The sequence below is a fragment of the Pleurodeles waltl genome, chromosome 2_1 (genome assembly GCF_031143425.1).
Source record: "Pleurodeles waltl isolate 20211129_DDA chromosome 2_1, aPleWal1.hap1.20221129, whole genome shotgun sequence".
Classification (NCBI taxonomy): domain Eukaryota; kingdom Metazoa; phylum Chordata; class Amphibia; order Caudata; family Salamandridae; genus Pleurodeles; species Pleurodeles waltl.
In genome coordinates, this window is record NC_090438.1 from 87664810 (window position 1) to 87689034 (window position 24225).

General features: G+C 42.1%; 1 protein-coding gene across 1 annotated transcript in view; it reads left to right on the forward strand.

The window, feature by feature from the left end:
• Positions 1 to 24225, forward strand: part of LOC138261443 (rho GTPase-activating protein 20-like) — a 306296-nt gene that overhangs the window by 152430 nt on the left and 129641 nt on the right. Inside the window, exon 3 of the mRNA XM_069210394.1 lies at positions 23020 to 23190. Within this exon, the coding sequence (XP_069066495.1) occupies positions 23020 to 23190 (171 nt within the window). The remainder of the gene's footprint in view (positions 1 to 23019; positions 23191 to 24225) is intronic.

Here is a 24225-nt window from a genome sequence, read left to right on the forward strand (position 1 = left end):
GTGGTAAAGTGCAGTGCTCACGCAAAAGGACAGGACTATGTGTCTCTGGGAAACGCCTATGCAGATCAAGTCGCAAGATTTTGTGCCTTGAACTGTATATTGTTAAGGGATGATTGGAATACAATAAGTGAACCAGAACTCGAACCAGCTGAAGCATTTGCCTTGAAGGTCGTAGATACAATAGAAGAACTAAAAGCACTACAAAGTAATGTCAGGGAGGATGAAAGAGATTCCTGGATTAAATCACAATGCATAAAAAGACAAGACGAGCTATGGGTTTCACATGAGGGAAAATTTGTTTTGCCAAATAGTCTCTTATCACAGCTTGCGCGGTTCTATCATGGGCAAGCTCACCTAGGGAGAGATGCCATGATAAGATTGTTCAAAACTGATTGGTTTAACCCCAGATTTCGCCAAGCTGCGGAAGCAGTTTGCCATCGATGTGTCACTTGCCAACAGATGAACCCAGGAAAGGGAACAGTTGTGAACGCGAGCCACATTGGTAGGGCAAGCGGTCCTTTTAGCCGAATGCAGATGGACTTCATTGAGATGCCTGTGCATGGAGGTTTAAGATATGTGTTGGTGATTGTGTGCATTTTTAGTCATTGGATTGAGGCATACCCCACACGTAGAAATGACAGTCTTACAGTTGCCAAGCTATTATTGAGGGAGTTAATACCACGTTTCGGATTCCCGATCTCTTTAGAATCAGATAGGGGAAGTCACTTCAACAACGAGGTGATGAAGTTACTCTGTGAAGCACTGAACATTGAGCAAAAGCTGCACTGTAGCTATCGTCCTGAGGCATCAGGACTGGTGGAGCAGATGAATGGTACGCTGAAATCGAGAATGGCAAAAATATGTGCATCAACAAATTTGAAATGGCCTGACGCATTGCCCTTAGTGCTAATGTCAATGAGAAACACTCCTGATAGAAAAACTGGATTGTCTCCGCACGAAATTCTCATGGGCAGGGCTATGAGACTTCCTGCAGTTCCCGCAAATATGCTTTTGAATATTACAGATGATATGGTGTTAGACTACTGCAAAGGTCTGGCTGACGTGGTTCGCTCTTTCTCTCACCAGGTGGAAGCGACCACCTTGCCACCGATCCAAGGTCCAGGACACGCCCTGAAAGCAGGTGACTGGGTCGTGATAAAGAAGCACGTGAGGAAGTCGTGTCTGGAACCCCGTTGGAAAGGCCCTTTCCAAGTGATCCTGACGACAACTACCGCTGTGAAGTGCGCGGGGGTTCCCAACTGGATTCACGCCAGTCATACAAAGAAGGTGTTGTGTCCCACAGATGAGGAAGTTGAAGCGCTGAAACTACCAGTGCCTGATAAAACGGTGCCGAGTGCTGAGACAGAACAAAAGCGAACTGAAAGCGAACAAGCAACAGCAGGAGAAAAAGAGATATTATTGGAGAACGAAGAGTCCGACTCACTTGGGGAAGACCAAGGAGAAAGTTCAGACAGCGACGACGAAGCTGCAGGTGACAAAGAACCTGAAGCAGCTGAGGGTAGCAAAGAGCCTGAAGCAGCTGAAGGTGACAAGGAACCTGAAGCAGCTGAAAGTGATACAGAGCCTGAAGAAAGTAACGGTGACGAAGGGCTCGAGGAGAGTGAGAAGGCAGGAGAGCCTGAGCAGAAGGGGGCTTTCCCAGAAACAGACGATACAGAAAAAGAGAAGGAAAACGTGACTGATTCCCCTGAAGGTGGGGACGAAGAAGAGCAGAACGAGAGAGTTCAAAACTCTACAGAAAAGATCGCAGGTCCTTCAAACGGACACGGTGCAAAAAGAAGACTAAGTATCTCACCGATAAAAGAAAAGGGTAAAGAAGGTTTGAACGAAGGAGGAAGGCCGAAAGTGAAAGAGAAAAGAAAGGAAGTGACTGTCGTGGAACAATCGTCAAGTGAGGAAAAGGACTTGGCGAAGGAGGAGAGTGCCAGCGAAGCAGAATCAAAGAGAGAAGCAAAATTGAAGAGGAAAAGGATACCAAACAAGAGGTATTCCGGTCCTGAATGGGCATATGCGGTGAATGATGATTGGACTGATGAGTTTGTATCTCTAAGCATCGAGAACGAAGAAGAAGAAGAGATACCAATAGAAAAGAAAAGTTTCATAGACTCTGTTGACTGAAAAGGTAGTGAATGGCATTGCTTGCTGCAATCTAACGTGAGATAAACAACCAGCTGAGACATTGCTAAACCGAATTGAGACAAATGCTGCTAACCGAAAAGTGACTGACCTTTTAAAGAAGACGGTGTGAACATTGTGCTCATTCAAGCTTTGTAACTGAATTGCTAAGTAGTTTCATTTATAAGTGCTTCTAGCTCTCTGATTCTATACAGATCATGCCTGGGTACGCTATGCAAAACAATAGAAAGAAGTATTGTAAATACGTGTGTATAGGCTTAGTACTAACATGTGTACTAATAATAATGGCAATTGTGTTTGGAATGCATGGAAAGGGTGAGAATGAGACTATTGCTGCTTCTACTATTGTTCCTGTTACTGTCACTGAACTAACACCATTGAAAAGACTAGCAATGGATGAGAGGCTCTTGCATGATAAGAAAGAGCTTTCGTATAACGTTTTCTATCGCTTACTAACAGAGTATGTTGAGACTATGGATGCGAAAGATTGTTATGTGTGTACCCAGATACCGACATCAGTAAAGGAAGGGGTGACTTATCACCACATGCCTCTTACGTATGGGATTACATGTAGTATAGTAATGTCTAGGTTTTATGGTCAATCTAACATACAGTATTTTTTCTCGAATTATGATGTTACCTTTGCTTATGTTCCTATAATAGCGCAGCTAAGCGAGACTGCAAAATATTGGGATTACAAAATTATGAGGGACTTTTTCGAGCCAATGCAACCTTTTGAAACGGCTCATGCTCATAGGGAGAACCTTACTTGCTCCGTCTCTGCTGTAGAAATAAGCTTTTTAGATCGCACAGATGATAGAAGGGCTCAAATGAAGGCGAAATTAGAAAAAGAACTGCATAAGAGGACTTCAGTAGATAATTATGATTTTGCTGCTATAAAGACACAAGGGAAAATAGCTCTAGATGCTTGGCATGTAGGGAAGTTTTGTATATATCGAGGTGAATCTTACTATGACAATATTTTTGTAGGAGCGAGTGAATGCAAACATACGTTTATTTTTAAGGCCAAATGGACATTCATGATGGACGGACTTGACCCTGTCATTCCAGGGGTGTATTACATTTGTGGGCATAATGCCTATTATCGTCTTCCAAAGGGATGGTGGGGAAGATGTTATTTGGGTATAGTGTTTCCAAAGGTTTATCAACTGGATGACATATCGATGATTAAAAAGACACCTGGATCCCACCGTATCCAGAAAAGAGAGACCGCAGCTGCTGTGGTAGGTGATATATTTGGAGCCATGATTCCTTCATTGGGAGTTGTGCTGAATTCCATCAAAATAAGAAAGTTGTCTACTATAGTGGATAACATGCTGACAAAGTTTTCAGGTGCTATAATCCTGATGGATGCTGAACTTGCAGCGGAAAGAGCTATGACTCTTCAAAATAGGCTTGCTTTAGACATTCTTTTAGCAAAGGATGGAGGCGTTTGCAAAATGATTGGTGCACATCACTGCTGCACCTATATACCTGATAATAGTGTGAAAATTAAAACTATGCTTGCTAATCTAACAAAAGAAAGTGCAGATTTGAAGGAACTGAAAGAACCAGGAGTGTGGGAGAAGGTTGGAAAGGGACTTGCTTCAGTGGGACATTGGATTGGGGGAATTTGGAATGGAATATTATTGAAAATAATAGAAGGGATATTAATAGTGATAATTTGTGTATTTGGAATTTGGGGAATAAAAAGGGGAATAATAATGATTATGGAAAGAATTAAAAGAAGAAAGGAGGAGAAAATAATGAAAAGAATGGCAGAAGAATACAAAGCGCAAACTAGGGGGACTAAAAGGAAAAGGGAGCTGACAGAATTTTAATGGGATAAAATTTGTGGGCTAAATTTTTGTGATGACAAGTAGTCATCAGAGGAGGGATTGATGAAGCAGAAAATGAAGGTTTTGATTTATTAACGCATAAACGTAGTGCTGAAATAATCATGTGTGACATTAACCGAATTAATAAAGATTGTACGGGGACAAAATGTGCCCTCAGAGTAGTTTGCCATCATTTATACGCGTGCTTTATATAACGTGGTGTATTAGAAATGCACTAATCCGACATAATCATAAACGTGTGCTACGATTTGCTTATTTGAAATGCCTTAGCTTAGCATTACTTTAGCGGAGGCTTTGGCCTAGTTGCCTGGTCTCACGGTTTAAACGTTCGTATTTTTCCACTGTGCTATTAAACGTGTATTTCTGCTTGAAGCTGTACTTTTCCACAGGGACTGCTCGCATGCTTATCTTAAAGTTGGTGCCAGCATGGCATATTTTCTCTTAAATTCAAGGTCGGCTTGCAGGTGCGGACAATGGAGCCTCTGAGAGTAAGCTAATCGAGAAACAATGTTGCAAATTGCGTACCCATCTCCAAGGATAATGTATGCTTAAGTAAAAGCTTGAGAACTGTCGTTTTTGATTGGTCAATTTGAAGCTAACCTATGAACCCTCCAATGGAGACCCTACAGGACTTGAATTGTTGTCTATAAAACCCAGGTGCACGAGAGGGAAGCTCTCTATCTTCGGACATCCCGCCATTTTGACTTCGTAGCTACTATGACCCATTTTGCTGCGACGCCATTTTGAGAGACTTTGATGCTTTCTCTAGTCGAGAGAAAGAGACTTTAATGATTCTTTTCCTAGAGACTTTAACTTTGATTTGCCCCTTTGCATGAAGTAGTAATCTTATCTTGCCGCCGTGAGGCAATTGCCCCGTTCACCCCTGCCCCTTTGTCCCGTCCCATGCTGATCGAGAAACGATACCTGTGAGACGAAGACTTCATTGATTGCTGATTGGAATTGGTAATTATGAAAGGAAACTGTAAAATTGCATTGTGTTTCTTTTAGGTAACCAACTGCTGATTTTGATAAGGACCCTAGCTAGGAGTTTTCTAAATTGATGTTGCCAAATTGTTTTTGCATGAAGTCCCACATGCTGATGCTAATTTGAGGTTAGATGAGGATTCCATATGTCGCACGATGCAATTGGAGATCTTGTTATGCTGACTAAATGTACGCAATTAGCCCATTACAGATTATCGTATTAGTGCTTTGCATTGCCACTATCGAGTGCCTTGTGATTCAAATACTACATAGATTACACTTGTTTCGACGATATGGACAGCTATTAATGTTCATTTATGTTTATCATTTGGTGTTGAGACACATTTATATTGTGCTAGCTTTGTTAATATAGGGAAATAAATTCACTAACTTTGCAATAAACTGGTGTGGTTATTCCTGGCTGAAAGGTCAGGGTTCGCCGAAATGTATTCTGGATTAATTGTTAAGTGTTATGTTGTTCAAAGTGTTGCTTATGTTCGTTATTGATTATCGATTTGATTTGATTGATCGATTAATAGTACAGAGAGTTCCCACTTAGTCAAAAGATTCATCGACCTAAAGAGCGTCCGAACGCAGGTAAATTGTTACCACGTTTCCGCTCTATCACTATGCAACTTAGATATCTGGCATGCTGACATTCAATAGTGCCAGACGCAGGCTTCTAAGCTTTGGGAACACAAAAAGATGATGGACGGAATGATGAATGTTGTCAAACATTCACCCCAAGTCACAGATCTGTGTTAAATTCATAGTTTTTTTGCTCACCAGGCCACCCCAATTTGGTTCCAGCCATATGTAAATCAGTGTTGAACCTGCTCCCTATGGGAGCAGTCCAGCCTGAACTGCCAGGCCTGGTCCTCCCTGGACCAGAAACAAGCATCCTTGGACAGGTTTCGGGGTTTCACCCCTCATCAACCAGTTTAGCTTGAATCAAGTGGCACAGTGAGCACGGGACCCATGTCTGGGCATCCCTTCCAACTTAAAGCAACCACAGCAACACAAAGGGATGATGGACGGAATGCTGAACATAGTCAAACATTCACCCCCAGTCACAGATCTGGGTTAAATCAATCCATTCTAAACTTTGGGACCTGTCACGTATTCCTTAACAAATTAAGCACTGCCAAGAGGTGATGAGTGTGGGTTCCAAGGCAGGATTTCCCTGGTATGTTTGACAACAGCCACAAACTTGAGATTTAGTATAAATTCTCAAACTCCTCTCTGTCTCCTTCACAGTCTGTAAATGATTGGAAATGTACTTCTACTAAATGCAACAGTATACCCTTTTCCTGTGTCTGAAGGGGAATAGAACATGTGCAAAACCGGTGGAGGTTTTAATGGGTTCTCAATGTGAAAAATACCGTACTTGTAGGAAAAAAGAGAGGAAAAGGAAGTAAAAATGGCTGTCGCACAATATCAGTGGCCTTTTACCACGCATTAATCTACAACATGTGCCTTTGCATAGGTGGAAATTCCTAAGCACAGGCATGAGTAGGAATTCTCAATGAATGCAAGGGAGGTGAAATTGAGAGAAGGGAATGAAAAGGGAATGAAAAGTGACTAACTTGTGTCTCAAGGAAATTGTATTTGGCTAGATGGTGTTAGCTTGCACTAGTGAGTTTATCTGCCTACCTATGTGATCTACTGGGACACTTCTTGTTTGGTGTGGATTGGAGAGTAGCTTTGTTCTGGACAGGGGAAGCACAAGCCTTGGGTCTGCAGAAAATGAGTGCCCATGGATCATGGTGCTATTGTGATAACCAGGGCATAGATCAGATTGGCAAAAGTGCATGGGAATAGCTCAGATTCGCAAAACATCCTTTTTAAAGCATAGAGGGGGTTATTACAACTTTGGAGGAGGTTTTAATCCGTCCCAAAAGTGACTATAAAGTGACGGATATACCACCAGCCGAATTACGGGTCCATTATATCCTATGGAACTCGTAATACGACTGGTGGTATATCTGCCACATTTGGGACGGATTAACACCTCCTCCAAAGTTGTAATAACCCCCAGAATGTTTTCAGCCACAGGAACACAAATACGCTCCAAAGAAATGATTATAAAAATAAGTTGTCAGCTAGGCATGCTTGTAGTACGTGCCACCGATAAGGCAAAACCTCAAACTCAGCCCAGATGCCAAAAAAATCATAATGACATCTGAACAGCCTGTGTTGTCAAATATAGCAGGACTCTTTGACGCCAGCTCTGTTCCCAGGACGGTGCCAGCGGACAAGTCACATCACACGTCTCAGCATGTTTCGAGCTTGATGCCAGTTCCTACTGACGTAAAACAGGGGTCCTCGCTAATGACGCGAGCTGTTTGTGTGATCTGAAGAGGAACCTGCTGTGCTTGGTGCCTTGTGGCACCCTCACCTTAGCTTCAGAACTGCAAGTCTCTTCAACAACCTCAGCGACTGCTTCTTTGCAAAAGCCAATGGGACACCCACTTAAATGGGTTTCCTCTGTTCTGCGTGCTAATGGAGTTCTGTTGCTTTATCTATAGCACCAAGAAACTTCAGCAAATGTTGTACATGATGAAAATTAATGTTATTTTACATGACTTGGATCAATTTACTTTTGCACATTACTGATTTGTCTACATACCATAGGGGGAAGTATCAATGGGTCATGCTGCTGACTTTGCTACAACCCACCCTAGCTAACTACTTAAACATTTTGCTTTGATTTGCTTTGCCACAATCTGTGGATTAAGATATTAGGGAATATAGGGAGTGATTTATAAAGGTGTGTGAGCACATATGTGCACTAAAGTACAAAAAAGCATCATTTTTTAGTGCTGTGATTACTTTGTGGTTCACAAAGCATAGGTTTTCCATTATAAATAGACTAACTCAAATATAACATTACACCAGTGTGACTAGATTTTTTTTGTGTGTGTAAATACCCTGACAGTAGGGAGTTTTAGAGCAGGAGAATCTGCTACAGAAGGCGAATAGGCAGCGACGTGCAGATTTATAGGTGTTCACAAACCTTTTGCAAGTAATTTCCCTATCTAGGTAAGGTTGCAGATTGACTCCCATCAAGAGCAGGAATATATATGTGTTCATAGTGGGAAAGGAGAGGCACACTCCAATAATTGGTCCAGCAATGTTGCAGTGGGAATGTGAAGAACCCTACTGTACACCTCCTTATAAATGGCTTTTAAATCTATTTGACTGTATGTCTGTTCCCTAGGAGTTGCATTCCATTTAATGAGTGTATTTTTCAGAGAGGTAGTGAATGTGCCATTGGTTGTCAGAAGTTAGCATTCCAGTTGTGCGGCTGGGCTGGTCATGTGACTGTGATGTCACGCTGGAACGCTAGGGTTTGTATCAGAGTGGCAGTTGGGGAGTGTGTTGAAGGTAGCGTGTTCTTCGGTGTTGACAGACCCCGTCCAGTTGGTCTCAGAGGCCCCGCTACCCCCCAAAATACCAGGAAAGTAACTGCTGGAAACATTACCCACCGTCTTCACATGCTTAACATGGCACGTGCATTACATACTAATGCAGTCGGGGTCAGGGTGGCCTAAGCCCTGCAGCCTGTCGGTAGGACACGGGGGTGAGAGTTCAGCTCCATGGTATTAGGATTATAGATGAGGTATCGGGACCCACGTGAGTGGCTCTGTCAGAATGGTGTCCCAGTGTGGGCTGAAGGCTGGCAGCAGGTACGAAAGGCGTGAGTGAGGTGGCTGAGTGGGCACAGGGAAAGTGGGGTTCATTTAGAACAGGCGCCTCCAGATTGAGACAGACTCTGACCCTCCTCATGGGGCCCTAATCCTGAGGAAAAATGACTGTCCAGCTGTCATTCCGATATTTTTTTTATTGGGTCCCCATGATCCCTCAGACTGCTGATACATTAGCGGTGTTCGACACACTAAAAAGATATGATATTGGAGTTATTGTGTCTTTGCCGAGTATTAATCAACTGTGTTTTCCCACACTGTTTTTGCCGTTGCTTTGAAAATCCAGTATTAATAACTGAATGTGTGCTGCGTTTTCATATACCTTTAAGACTTTAATACATAATATGCCCCTCTTATTGTTCCATGTACATTTTCTCCTTGAAAAGATCCCTTCCTTCGGAAGGCATACAGGTTTAAAAAAAGCTAGCGGTAATCAGGAGGAAATTGTATATTTGTGTAATTATTTTTTTTTACCTATGGGAATCAAAGAGTACATTGATATTTTCTTGGGTGTTCTTCAAACAAGCAAACTAAAAGGGTTATAAGACTATGTGTGCCATTGTATCATATCACCTCTCTAAATCCAATCATTGAAAGTGATACAAGAAAGTCAAAATTGTATCTTCAAAGAGACAGTGAGTAAATGCATCTATGTAAAACCTAAATACAATGGCCATTTGCATACTTAAGAAACATGAGACATCTTATATCCAAAATAATTTGGTCGAAGTATGATTTCAAAATGAGTTTACGGCAGGACCCTTCAGTACCTTCATCCTTCGACGGCCCCAGAAAGGAATGAAACCAGCAGAGGTCAAAATAAACAGTAGCTGTGAAATGTATACCTGCTTAACATCTGACACACAATGTTTACCCTGCATGTTTACAAAAGATTACCTGGCAGAACGAATAAACACAGTTAAAGTTCAATATATAAATCTAATATTGGACGCACACATAAGTGAACACTATTTTAAATCAGTATGCAGGAATAACTGTCAATGTTAATTCACTATTATACATTATCAAGTAGTTATTCTTACTAGCAAAGTCAGATACCAGGTCCTCACTCAGGTGAGAAACTCTTCCCCTTTACTACGCACAGGTCCCACCGGGCGTGAGGCCCAACACTAGAGTATCCCTTAGATCTGAGGCCCTCATAGAAATAAAAGAGAGGTAAGTTTGCTACACCTGTACGCCACACTTATAGGTGTGGGAAAGGAAAAAATCCTGTTCATTATATATAACCCTCACCCACTCTATTAGTGGCATTCTTCATCATCAGGTTCATCCTGACAATACCAACCTTGGCCTAAAGACATTAACCGTGACAGCTTTGACCTCTACCATTCCCCCAATGTCATGTCCGTTGGAATCACCCTAGAGGCCAATCTCACCCTCAAGAAGCACATTGGCAAAAAAAAGACAGCCTGGTACCAGCTGCCTGTTTTAAAGAAAGTTAAACAGTTTCTCCCACAAAGTGGCTTTAGAACTGCTGTTCAAGCCCTCACGTTCTTGCAACTGGATGGCAGTAACACTATGCCCCTTGGCCTCCCATACTTCACACTGGCTCCCCTTAAGGACATAGTATATGCCACAGCATGTCACATCCAGGGCATGAAAAAATATGATCACATCAGCCACATCCTTATAGAACTCCATTGGCCCCCCTTACCGTCCCGCACCATCTTCAAATCCAGCTGTATTACTTACAATGCTTTCACGACCAGAACCCCTGCTTAGCTTGCAGACAAACTCACAGTTTTTGATGATTCTCAGCACACCTGCAGCCAGGTCAGCATCAGATCAAGAAGTGGAAAAAAGAAAAGGCAGACTTTTTACATCTAAGCAACCAGAATCTGGACTAACACCCCTGTGTCCATCAGGGCCACCCCAACTCTGCTGCAGTTTAGTTAAGAGTAGAATATTCACCTTTTTAAAGAACACTACATCACAATACCCCAACCGTCCACAAACCAGTTCCTCCTTATATCATTCGCTGACGTTATGCTTGTCTGACTTTGTACAGCGCTCCAGGTACCTTTTGGCTACGTTTGTGTGAAGAAATACCACAAATGTGGATACATGCATGCATACTTATAAAGATAATGCAGGCAAATGGGTTAAAAAGCACATTGCTTTAATATAATGAAAGTGCATGCAAACTATACAATTATAACAGATGCCTACAGTTGTGGAAGTGGGCTACAAGCTGAGGGGTCAGATTAAAGGGGACAGATCCCACTTCTTTCTTTGACAAAGGAAGTGGCACAGTAGGATACACAGTCCATCCTTCACTTGCACCCTGCTACTTGTTACCTGTACAAAGTAGCCTGCCACTTTATGATGCGATGGTACGTATGCAATAAATGCTAACATATAAACATGCCTCTCCCATGCAGAGGCTGCACCTTGTACAAAGTAACCTGCCGCTGTATAAAGCCATTTGGCGGTACATATCTCACAATAAATGCTAACATATGTAAACATGCATCTCCCATGCAACGCTTGCACCTTCCCTCCTGCATCCCGCAACATGCATTCACAAGGGCATTCTCTGCCTCTTCCTAAACGAAAGCCTGCTTTGAGTAGGATATATTGAAAACAGTGTCTTCAGATTAAGCTGGAGTTGAGATACTAAAGTCGACTTTAATCATTCGAAATAACCCATTTGCTTCAAGAATTGCAAACATTTTCCTGTGTGTTATAACACTTGGAACTGCTTAAAATGGCATCTTCTCGGTTTACTTCTGCGAAGCCTGTTGTAAACAGTGTTAGAGTTAATAGTTTAGCTGAGCTATTCTGTTTTCATTAGAGGAAGACAAAAACAGAAGTCAAACTGCCGGGGTAAGACAAACAGACACATTTGTCTCAAAGAAACCTCCTTGGAATACCGTAAATAGTGAAGACTTCTGCTTTTAAAAATCAGATGTTAGCTTTAGCTGAAAGACGCGAATTAATTAATGTTGTCTCTGCAGTAGACTGAACAGTTTAGCTCTGATGCTACTTTCAATGATTCCTTATCATTCAAACCCATACTCTTCTTCTTCCCTAACAAAGAACGTGCGTTTATCTTGCAACAAGGCGTCCCACTTTGAGTCTCCCAAGGTACCAAGACAGCCACATGGAAAATACGTGGTACTCTGGAATGTTGGTGGGATCATGGGAGGCCAATGGGATCCTTGGCTAAATGTTTGGTGGTGCCAAGTCTATCCCTCACCGCAGTTCTTTAAGTGGGATGAAAAAAGTGAGCGGCCTTTATTAGGAGCGTGGTGTATCTAGTTAAAGGAGCGACATAGGCACACAAACTAAAGGCATATTTACATGGCCTTTAGCGCCGTCAATGCGTCATTTTTTTGAAACTACGGTGGCCTTTCCTCCGCACTTGGTTCTCCTTTGAGCTTTCTGTTATTACATTCAGCTACATAACATAAAAGACATACACCTAATCCAGTCAGGGCTATTGGCTTTGTCAATAGTGGTTAATCGTTTAAGATAACTGACTTTTTGAAAAAATAATTAGTATTGAAATTGTTTCAATTTGAAATTGTCACACTGTGCTTTTAACATTACTGAGGTCCGTGGAAGGGGTAGTGGTCTTCAGTGTGTCTCAATCACTGCTGTTATGTTCACTCTAAGTTAGACATGCATCCCCTTTTTTCTCCAAATCTCATCCATCTGCATATCTTATACCTCATCTCTTTGCTTTAAAGCACCCGGCGGGCTATAAGGCTCTAGTATATTACATACCAGAGCCATAACAGTGCTGGTGTTCGTACTGGGGCAGTGTGAAACTGGGCTAGAAATTAGTGTTTCATATGCAGGGGTAATGTGGACACTGGCATTGCAATTAGGCCCATATTTATACTATTTTTGTGTCACATTTGCTTAACAAATGACTCAAATGTGGCACAAAAAAGAATAAATATGAGACTTAGGCCCTCATTACGACTTCAGTGGTCTTTTTCAAAGACCGCCGAAGCCGCGGGCGCCAACATAGAGCCAGTGCTGGTGGTATATTTGGCGCCCAAATATGACTTTTCCGCTGGGCCAGCCGACGGAAACAGCGTTTCCGCCCGCTAGCCCAGCAGAAAACTCACCACAACATTGAAGCCAGCTCGGAATCGAGCCGGTGGCAATGTTGAGGTGCGTCGGGTGCAGCAGCACCCATCGCGCATTCCACTGCCCGTAATTCGGGCAGTGGAGTACTCGATGGGGCTGTGCATGGGGGCCCCTGCAGTGCCCATGCCAACTGCATGGGCACTGCAGGGTCTCCCTGAGTCTCCCATACCGCCAGCCTTTCCATGTTGGTGTTTACCGCGCCATAGAAAGGCTGGCGGTATGGGGACCCGTGATCCCCAGGGCAGTGCTGCTTGCAGCGCTGCCCTGGTGGATTACAACCGCCGTGAACGCCTGGCTGCAGGCTGGCGGCAGCCTGGCGGTATTACCGTCGCGGCTCCGCCACGGACATAATGTGGCGGTAAGTACCGCCAGCCTGTTGACGGTACTACCGCCACATTATTGCCTCCCGCCGGGGTCATAATGACCCCTTTAGTGTTTTAATCCTAGCTGTATCTAAGCTGATGGACAGTTCAGCAGTCTGTGCATGTAAAATCAGTGACAATAGGAATAGCTACATAGTTGACTAGCCACTCAAATACATTTCTTTAACTAGAACACAGTGAGAATGGATAACTCATAGATTTGAAAGGATAGGTCCCAAAACAGGTTTTCCCCATTCATTTTTCCATAAGGATTTTGAACATCGATTGTGCAAAAACTACTGGACGTAATTATACCAAATTTGTCAGGAAGGTAGGTCCAGAAAGAGTGCTTTTTTTGTTTTCGTGTAATTGTGTTCAGTAGTTTTTGAGAAATTAAGAGGAAAACAAATTTGTATATCTAGGGCTGCAAAGGATTCACGGCCCCTAACGATCTCTTCCTGAGATATGATTGCCTGATAACACTTCAACAACAGAAGCTGTTGAAGTGCTATCAGTCATTTTGGGACTTGGCTTCGGCCGAGTTCCCTCCCAAAAAGTTTGAAAAAATCCAAAAGGGGCCAGGGTACAAATACACTGACCCCTTAGCTCTGGTGGTGGGGTTTATTTTATGAGCGGAGACGCGATGGGTCCACAAATCTGCTGGTAAAATAAAAAAAACAAAAAAGGAAGCTCTGGCTCCCGGGATTCGTTAGTCTAATGCCCCCGGGTGGGCCAAGTCCCAAGGGGCTTTTCTAAAAAAAAAAAAAACATGGGGGCATTCTGACCCCCTCCCACTTCCCTGGGGACCACCACCTAGCCGGGGTTCATTTTTTTGGGTGCGAGGGGGGGCTGTGGCGCCCCACTGCCCTGGGGACCGCCACCTCCACAGGGCTTTATTGTAATATGCGGGAGGGGGCCTCCCTCCTGCTGCCCCAGGGACCACCACCTCCCCAGGGTGATCGTGTAATTAATGCGGGGAGCCCTGTGCCCCTCCCCCCGCTGCCCCAGGGACTATCACCGCCGGGGGCATGACTGTAGTTGTAGCACATGGCCCGCCGCACCCTTTGAACCACCACCCCTGGGGCAACTGTTTACAAAAAAAAAAGGGGGCCCCTATAGGTCCCCCGTGCCCCGGGGACCTCCACCCCGGTGCTAAGTTCTAGTTGGAGTGGCCTCGTGGCCCCCCTCGAGGAGCCTCTGATGGCCCTGGGGACCGCCACCCCCCAGGGCCGGCTCCTGCTATGTCCCAGGGTGACTACCCCCGGGACATAGCTGTTTGCTGTGGCTTCGCTGCAGCTGCAGCAGATCCACAGCTAACACTTCGGGTTTTGACAGCGGGTCCTTTAAAGCACGTGCAGAGTACAGTGGGGTCATAAGCAGTGCATTACGGGAGAGCAAGTTATAGTTAGCGCAGGTAACTATAGCTGCTGAATTTCTTCGGTTTTGTACAAGTAAATTCAGAATGTAACCATAACGTCCATGTAACCTTTAGTTTATTCAGTGTATGTATATATATATATATATATATATATATATATATATATATATATATATTCATCAGTGATCTTTCGGTCACTCCGTTTCCATACCTGTCAAAGCACTGGTTATAATACTTTTGATTAGTATATATATATATATATATATATCTCTCTCTATATATATATATATATACTAATCAAAAGTATTATAACCAGTGTTTTGACAGGTATGGAAACTGAGTGACCGAAAGATCCCTGATGAATTTAGTGTGTCCAAAAACGTAGGTCTTCTGATTTTGCTTGCAAAGTTTGTCTAGATCACACGTTTCTTCTAGTGTCTCAGCAGTTATTCTACAATATTTATAATATGACTTTTCTGCTGTTATTTTTTTTTTATGTATTGTTATAGTTGTTGGTGCAAAGTGTCCCTCATTCAGACCACTGTGAAGTCTGGAATGAATACCAGGTAGTAAACAAGCTATTTAGAGATTTTAAAACAGATAGAAATTAGATTTTGACAGAAAGTGAATAAGCACTGGCAAATCCAACAGGTCTGGATTTAGTATGCTAATGCATGCAAACACGAACATGCATAAAAACTGCATGCACAAATGCATGTTGAAGCAAACCTATTGGATTTGCAAATGCTGGGGGAAAAGTAGCAAATAAGAATTCCTATAGGAGATAAATTAATTAAATGTCACAAAGTAGTGATGGAGTTTACATTTCAGTTGCTCATGCTTTGCAATGGAAGCACTTCCTGCAGGGCAGAATGATACACCAAACAGCCAGAAGCATTAGATGAGAGAGAGGTAATCGTCTTAGTAAAGTCAAAGTTCAGTCTGTATATTTTAAAGGATTGGTAGCAATAAGTCTTGTAGACAGCTACCCTTCGAAGCCCGGCCGAAAAAATATTGTATTTTGTAAGACAAAAGAGATCTATAAGCCCATATTTACTGCAAAAAGGGATTGTTGTATAGTTTCCGCCTGTCAGTCCATGTAAAGCTATGACAATGGAAGACTGAACTTCAGAGCACAATGTCATCCCTGTCTTGGCTTCATGGCATGTACATAGTATTGCGAAAGCCTTCTCATTGTTCACTGCTCACACTTGGGCCTTTACAGCAGACATTTATGCACCTAAACTGAACCTATGTGCATAAACAGCTTTGTTACAGAGTGCAAATGCACATTGTGTCTACACAAGACGTCATTTTACACCTGAAATGGGAATTACTCACACACACAATATTACACCAGCATGTTTAAAATTATGTTCCCAGTGGTTGAGAGTGCACATTTGAAGGCGAAGATGACTTGCAAAGTTGGTAAACACCTAATGGTGTTGCTGTATGGACATTTACATGGCACATCCTCACCCTTGACACAGTTTCATTGTATTTTGTTCTATTTCAACATTAATATTTTGCTAACCACCCATATGTGGGGCGTTGAAGAGCTTGCCTACATCAGTAGCATGCTATACTGTGTAGGGTGTGTGGTTGGAAGGATGTTGTCTTTGTTTTGATCCTGTGTGAGAAGTGTTTCCATCGTCTGCCTGATGACCACATAGGTGCAGTTTTCCTGGCAGACATTTGCTCCTGGCAGTGGCAGGAGTAAAGTGTAACAAGGATGGGAGTGGGGCAACAATTAGTGAGGGTGTGTGGGAGTGGGATTTCTGCAAAGGTAAAAAACATTTTCCCAGCGAAAGAAAAAAAAATGCAACTTGACGTTTCATAAGTATTTAATCCAGTAAATGAACACCTTGTACATTTAACATTTATAAAAGCTTCTTAAAGTGAGTATGCTTTGAAATCTGACTATTGTGGCTTCCCGGGAGTAATCACGGACACTGCTGTGAATTTCAAAAACGTCATATATTTACTTCATATTTGGGAATAAATGTGGGAAGTAAAATTCCCTCTGACTTGTGAATCAAAACAAGTATCTCACAAGGAGTACTGCTGGAAGGGGGCGTGTAGGAGGCTGGCCTGGCTACTTTCTCACAGGGCGTAGTAGGGAAGATTACATGGTTGTGCTCAAAATATTCCCAGAAGCCACTGGGTGGTTGTTTAGCCATAGAGGGTAACACTGCACACAACAAGCCCAGTCTAGACAGGGAATGATGAACCCCTTGTGGATATGAGGTATGAGAATGGAACTGGGGCTGCTATGCCAAGGTTATCAGATCGGAGTCTGATGATTTCCTGCAGACTCCCATTGGTGCAGACAGGACATGGCAGCTGTATTACAACTCACTTGTTATTAGATGTGAAGCACTAACAGATTCAGGACTGAAATACCTTCCTTCCTTCCCCTGGGCTACGGTGTCCTAACCATGCATCCAATTTGGAAACTGTTGGCCAGTTATTTTTACCTAATGTTTAATTCACACTTCAGTGGGAGCCGTGCTAGGCGATAAAATATGAAGTTTCCTGTAAAAACATAACCTTTAATCTTTTGTTCTGATTCAACGCATGCCATGTATTTGTGTATGTACATATTCATTTTTAAGTCCGGGGAAATATTTTTTTTTAGCTTGTCAATATTTACTCTCCTGTGTACCAGGACACTCATGTCAGATGTTTATTTGCAGAACACTCTTATGAGACTTAAATAATGGTGTAGGTGGCTCGTGGGCTCTCAAATATACATCCGCCCTATTTTCATCAACACCCTTGCAGATGTGACAGTGGCGCCTGAGTACGAGATCGCTAGCAACCAGAATCCACAGTCCATATGTACAGCTACGTGGGCCCCAAATTGTGCACAAAGGTGTAGGATGTCTGACAAAAACAAACATGTTGAACACCAAGTCAGGAATTCCATTTCTTCTTACCTGTTTCATCCAAATGTCCATGCCACCATTTGCTTCTTCTTCCTCCCCCTAATGCCCATCTGCCTGACTATTTTTCAGTTTTGTCCATGTCCCTTGTTTTTCTTTTTTTAACTAATCTGTTTCTCCGTACTTGGACAGTTTATTCTTCTCCTTTCTACCCTCCCCAGCCATGTTGTTAGCCTGCACCATGTTCCTTTTTTATCTGTTTCCTTTATGCCCTTCCCTGGGAAACACATATAAAAGGGGATTATTATGGCCCTTTGCTCATGCGAGTATCTGGCCTTCAGTTGCTCCCTCTGTGCAGTAGAGGGTGTTGTTGATGCTGGAAAGCCAAATTTATTATTCTAACCCCAGCTCTAGAATATTCAGGAGAAACTTTCCCCCAGAATAGTCCAGGAGCCTCATTGCCGACTCTAACTCAAGCCCTGCGATATTGTGTGGAAAGTTAAACGTTCTTCAAGTATTTTAAAAATTGGTTGGAAAGTTGTACTTTTGTTCCCTATGTATTTTCGTTTTTGTATTATTTCACTTTAAGCAAAAATTCCTCAGACTTCCTATGCCCTCTGTTTTTTAGGAATTGTTTTTATGTTTTGCTTATTTCTTTTTTTCAGTTTCCTATCATCTGCTGGACTTGGAACTTGATACTGATTCTCTGCTGGTGTTCTCATTTTAGATTTGGCTACAGACAGAGAAAGATGTCTGCCAGACATGTTGTTACCTAGTATTTAAAATGTATACATAGAGGAGGCTTTGTCTCTATCCCTAGGCGTTTTTTACTCTCTCTCTCTCCCCTTATTATTGGCTGTTTGTTGTATTGTTCCACCCGCACTTTCACTAATTCCTTGAATACCGAAGTATGTACGTGACAGATGGACAGTATTTTTAGGATGTAATGTCAGATCACTCACATATTCCAAATAACTCAAGGGCCTGGGTATAAAGCAAAATACTGCTGTCTCATATAGAAGGTCTAGATACATCGGTTTGGTAGCCATGGTAAGATCAATCATGCAACACTTACAGCCTGCCGAAACAATGGATAGCGGTCCAATTTGTCGACAATAATGGCTTAAGTGTGATCTGATCACAGATAAAAATAGCCTACAAATGTTCATACGCTTCCCTGTCAATAGCATGCATTTTGATTTAGGGAAGCAGATTCAAATAGGACATCTATAACAGCAGCCATGTAATTGAACTTTTCATAAAAGAGAATATCATGTTACTGCCAGGGTGTTCAAGAGACACTACGTAAAATGCGTGGGGCACAGACCTAAGTTTCACTTTCATTTTCCTTTTAGGACATTCGTAATATAATCACCCAAAACATGTAATCTTGGAGACACACAATATTACAGTACTATTTACATAGTGTTATATTGTAATTTCATGTATGTAGTTAATTTTCTTATGTGATTTCTTCTTCTCTACGAACATCATAGACAATATAAATGCTCCATGAGAATGTTACACAACAGATTATGATGAAACAGCCAGTGTCTCCAGTTGATTTATAATCTTTAACTCAGAAAAAGGAATAATATATGTAGTATTACGTGTTTAATCTGCATGTTGTAAATGCATTATTTGTATATTAAAGTGGAATTCAACCTTTGTTATATCTACACTGTCCTCCAGATAAACACTAGAAGTTAGTGGGTGATATTACAAGACCAAACCTCTTCAATTTTATACACTGAGTTGAACAATAATATGTAGTAGTTAAAGTATGTGACCATGATTTAGAGCCAAAACCAAAATTAATTTAAACAGGGTGAAATGTTAGACCAATATTTTCGCAGTCATGGGCTCCACTTTCTCTTTATGCTCCTTGCTCAGTCACCTGTAGCCATTTTATGGTGGTAAATGGGCTTGAGGAGTAGGTAGACTCTTGAGAGTGGAGGTGACCGGTGTGCGCTCAAAAGTCTCTGCATTGATGCTTAAACATGCTTCCAAAGGAGGACCACATTTGTTTGCACTTTTTGCCGTTTCTTCTCTTTATTATATTGGGAAACTTGAATCGGTTGCCACATGAGATGAGGACCCTTAAAGAGGACATGATGTTTTATTTCCTCCTTTACATGCATTAGCTAGGCCTTGTCTCAACCCCTTAATTGATCTTCAGGATTGATGTTAAGGATCAGCAGGATTGTTAAAGATGGCATTGTACTCCGCAAACTCTGCCTTACTGTGAGGCATGTTTTAGTGGTTATTTTGAATTACAAGCGTTGTGGAGTAAAGTTCCATTCACCTTACCTCTCAGTTCTCCTATCCTTCAGAATGTTGCTTTCATGCTAGGTACTTACCAAGTGTAAAGAAGATGGCAGTGTTCTTCTCACGCTGTCAGGTGCACATTTCTGGACCTTGTGCCTGGCACATGGCTGGGCATCCTCGCAGCATGATTGTGCCGGTATTTCGATGGTGGTGGTCATTCTGTCTTTTGCTACACAGCTCAAATGGAGGACCGTGGGGAAGGGCAGGAAGGACTGCAGAATCCTTCTGCAAAGCAAATATGTGGAACCCGGATTTCTTCCTTGCATGCCTTCTTGACCTCATAAGCTCGAATTAAGTTGCATGGTCATGCCTTATGAAGTGCCCATTTCAAGCTGGCTGTCTGTCCAGAGATTTCTGCCTGAGGTTCCTAATTGAAGATGACATTGAGTCTTTGGTTGTAATGTCAATTTTAGTTTAAATCATACATAAAGGAGAGAATAGGGATGTGTATCAGGGCATTGCTACCTGATTCTTTTTTGTTCATTGTACGTTTGCTTCTATTTTTTGCCTTATTGTTTGCTTCTTGCAGTGGGATTTCCCCTTGGGGCATCATCCAGGAAAGATCCTGCATTATTCCCTTTTCCCTGAAATCTGGTAGAGGTTGTTACCTTACTTATTTAATTCTGCTTACATTTTCACCTTCATTCGAGGTACTCTGAGGAGGAGTTTTGTCTTTTGTGGCAACTTTTCCTCCTAATTGGGGAACCCCTCTTAAGGAGGCACTTGACACCTCTTACCTTTACCTTGGCTACTGGCAGGGGTCACCCTTTTCTTTGTGCAATCAAGATGGAGAATTGAAAGACCTTCACCACATCCAATCCTTGACACAGAAAGACTGGGAGAAAGCCTTCTATTCCCCAACACAAGAGCTGCTTCAACCTCCTCTTCAAAACATTTCAATTACCTATAGAATTCGGCTGTTATTTCACACATACCACTGCAGATCAGTCTTTGGGATCATTGTGACACTGAACATCAGTAACCATACTTCTGACAGACCCTGGTGAATTCGTAGTATGTCAAGAAATATATGATACACTGTTCCAACCAGAAAGAGAGGAAACTAATGGCGGGGTCCTAAATTCTAGGAGCAAGAAACCTCACACATCCATAGGATGTCATGCTTCATCATCGGAACTGCTCCTCGTCAGACCGGCACTGCAATGTCTGACGGGCACCACCCCTGGTGGGGGGGCTCTTTGCCGGAGATCTTTTTTAATGATGGTGCCGTGACCCCAAAAGGTGACTGAGTGGCAGAGGAGATCAAAGAAATGTAGTTAAAATTGGCTCTCAAAACCGCCACTGGGTCAATAGTTTTATTAGACCAGGTGGACGGTCAGGACTAAGGTTAAAAAATATATAGTCGTAAGAGTGAAACAGAGATAATGATCGATCACTCTATAGTAGAAGTCGCAAGGGGAGGGATTGGGGATTTTCCAAAGCCAACCCTATCATGGGTCAACATGTTTCGCATCCTGGTGGTCCAAACGGATCCAGTGATGCTTCATCAGGACCTAGATGACTATGTGTATCTCCTAATTATATGGGCCACATATGTTTCCTAAATCATAAAAGTGTCCAGATTACTGAAAACCAGAGAGTATCATGGAGAAGTAACCAGTCACTTACATCAGTATGGAACCAATAATTCCTAACTGTCCCCCGTCCTAATTTAGGGAACGAGCTTCATAGGAACACATAGACCAGTGGTCCAGTGCAAATAAAGTTTGTAAATGCTGCCGAGGCCAGACGGGAACCTACCCGGGTCCGTGGTTCCTGTGAATTCGTAGTATGCTCTATGCTTGTGCAGTTAGCGCTAGCAGTGAAAAAAAATTTCAAGGGATTCTGTGACAGAATGGGAGTCATTAGTAAATATATTGTCCTTGCAGGTAATCCAATTCTGGCTCAACTTCATCACATCTTATAAAGTAAATCTATCTGCTACCGTCGAACAATGAATAGCGAGCAATCTAATCTTGACTGGTCCCATTTTCTCCATAGCCTATAACACATCTTCATGGTTAGTTGCAGATGTTATCCAAATGTGAGTTGATGGATCATATTCTCTGCCCTTGCATTGTCCCACTGAGGATGTTGACATTTGTATGCTACACGGTTCTAATTGATTGGGGGTAAATTAGTTGGCTTCAAAGTTCCACTTACAAAAGTCACAAAGGAGTTGTTTGGATGGGTCAGTCTTACAAATGGCCTTAAATGGAGTGCTGGTTGTGTTTAGCTGTAGCGTAGTAGGTCGTGATGACAAGGATGTCATATATGTATTTACATTCTTGAATGTACTTTGTGAACGCACTCTTAAGAGCACACCAGTGAAAAGAGTCTATGGTAGAGCTCTTGCTTACATTAGACTCGTACTCAGTTTACACCTCTGATAGTTAAACCATTAGCACCTGGGCAGGTTCCACATTTAAGACTAAAGGTGACAATGTTTTCAGGTTTGTTTGCTTGGGATTTGTGTGGCTTAAACCAGCCAACATAAACATTTATTAAAGTAATTTTAAAATTGAAATATTCAATTAACTATTAATGAAACTGAGTAATTATCTCATGTATACTACACATATGTCACTTCCTTTGTGTTTGATAAGTTTTTCTCATTGGTTTCTATCATTTCTGTAATCTATCCCTGTCACTAATTTATGTCATGTCTTTACATTCTGAATTTAATTGAACTCCTTCTTGAGTTTCTTTATTTTTCTAAGTGAACTTTAATCTGCCCCCTCATTGATTTCTACTTTGTGATTCCTGTATACCTCTCATTGATTTCTATCATAGCTTTCATCTGCCCCTATCATTGATTAGCTGTAATGTCTTTACATCCTGTATCTCATTAATCTCTGTCTTGTGTTTCTTTGTGCTTATGAGAGATGCCTATTGTTTCTGTAATCCGTCCCTCTCATTGATTTCTTCTATGTGTTTACTGTGTCTCTCTCATTTAATTCTTCTATCTGTTTTCTGTCTCTCTCATTAATTTCTTCTACGTGTTTACGTGTCTATATCATTGATTTCTTCTATGTGCTTACTGTGTCTCTCTCATTGATTTCGGTCATATATATTTATCCTAATGAGATTCAGTCATGTTCTTATTAAATTCTTCTCTCTTGTGTCTGTTATGTCTTTAATCTGTGTCTGCAATTGACTTATTTACAGTTACTAGTCTTTTCATTGATATATACTAGGTATTGCATCTCCTTGATTTCTATTTTTGTTTTTTTCTAGAGAGATTACCATTTTTCCCGCCCACCCAGGAAATGGATTGTTAATCGGGGCCTTCTGTAGCCCTAATTCTGTATTTCTGCTGGATGAGCGCGTCCACCTGACTTCAGGACTGCAAACCCAGGAGAGGCACCTGTTTCTGTTTAATGATTCACTGATCATCGCCAAGTCCAAGTAAGGAAGTCCCCTTCATGTGCACTACGACCAGTCCTTACTCACAATGTCTCAGACTGCAATGAAATCAAATTGCGACTTTCGCATTATTATTCCTTAAGCAGGTCATTGTGTTACCTTCTGTTAATGGAGAATTAGTGATGCTGCAGGTCGAATGGCAAATTGCATTCCCAGCTCAAACAAGTTAGTATGCAAATTGATCAGCCCTCTGGTTTGCAAATGAGAATGGAGCACTTGGATTTAGGGCCTGATTTAGTGTTTGGCGGACAGGTTACTCCGTCACAACGTGATGGATAGCCCATCCTCCATAATAGAATCTCCATAGGCTATTATGAGATCGTAATACAGCTGACGGGATCTCCGTCCCATTTGTGATGGAGTAACCTCCTCCGCCAAACTGGAAATCAGGCCCTTATTATCTTACAAGAGCTCCCTACAAATTACTGAGATGTTTGTAAAATGGACGTTATGACTGTTGTATGAAACTGTGCTTGAACCGTTCTTCCCAGAAAGGCCTGGAGTCATATCCTGGCAATAAACATGCCTACTGGACCAATGCTGGAATACTAACACATCACTAGTCACACAGGGGCCTGCTTGAGCATCCGGTGACATATTTGTCCAGTGTCGATCTTAAAAAACACCTTGAAGGGTTTTCAGTATTAAAGAGAAGTTGCCAATTTCATGTCAAATTCAGAAATAACTTCTTACTTGGGAACAGTCCATCCCTAACTGCCGGACGAGGCCCCCTTCAGAAGAGAACAAACAACAGTAGACCAGTTTCAGCCTGCTTGGGCCTCTTCAGTAGGGTGCCGCTTGATTCCTATGCCACAGTGAGCATGGGACTCACGTCTGAACTTACCTGTTAATAGATGGAATAATTCATTTATTCTCAGCCACTTGTGATTGCTAGGGCTGCACTCCAGTCCTTCTCAAAATTTCCTATTACACGATTTTGCATAATTTTAATCTTCAGTAGTCCATTATGAACAGAATAAATCTTGCGGAGAGCAGGATTTTCTGCTCAAGTCAGTC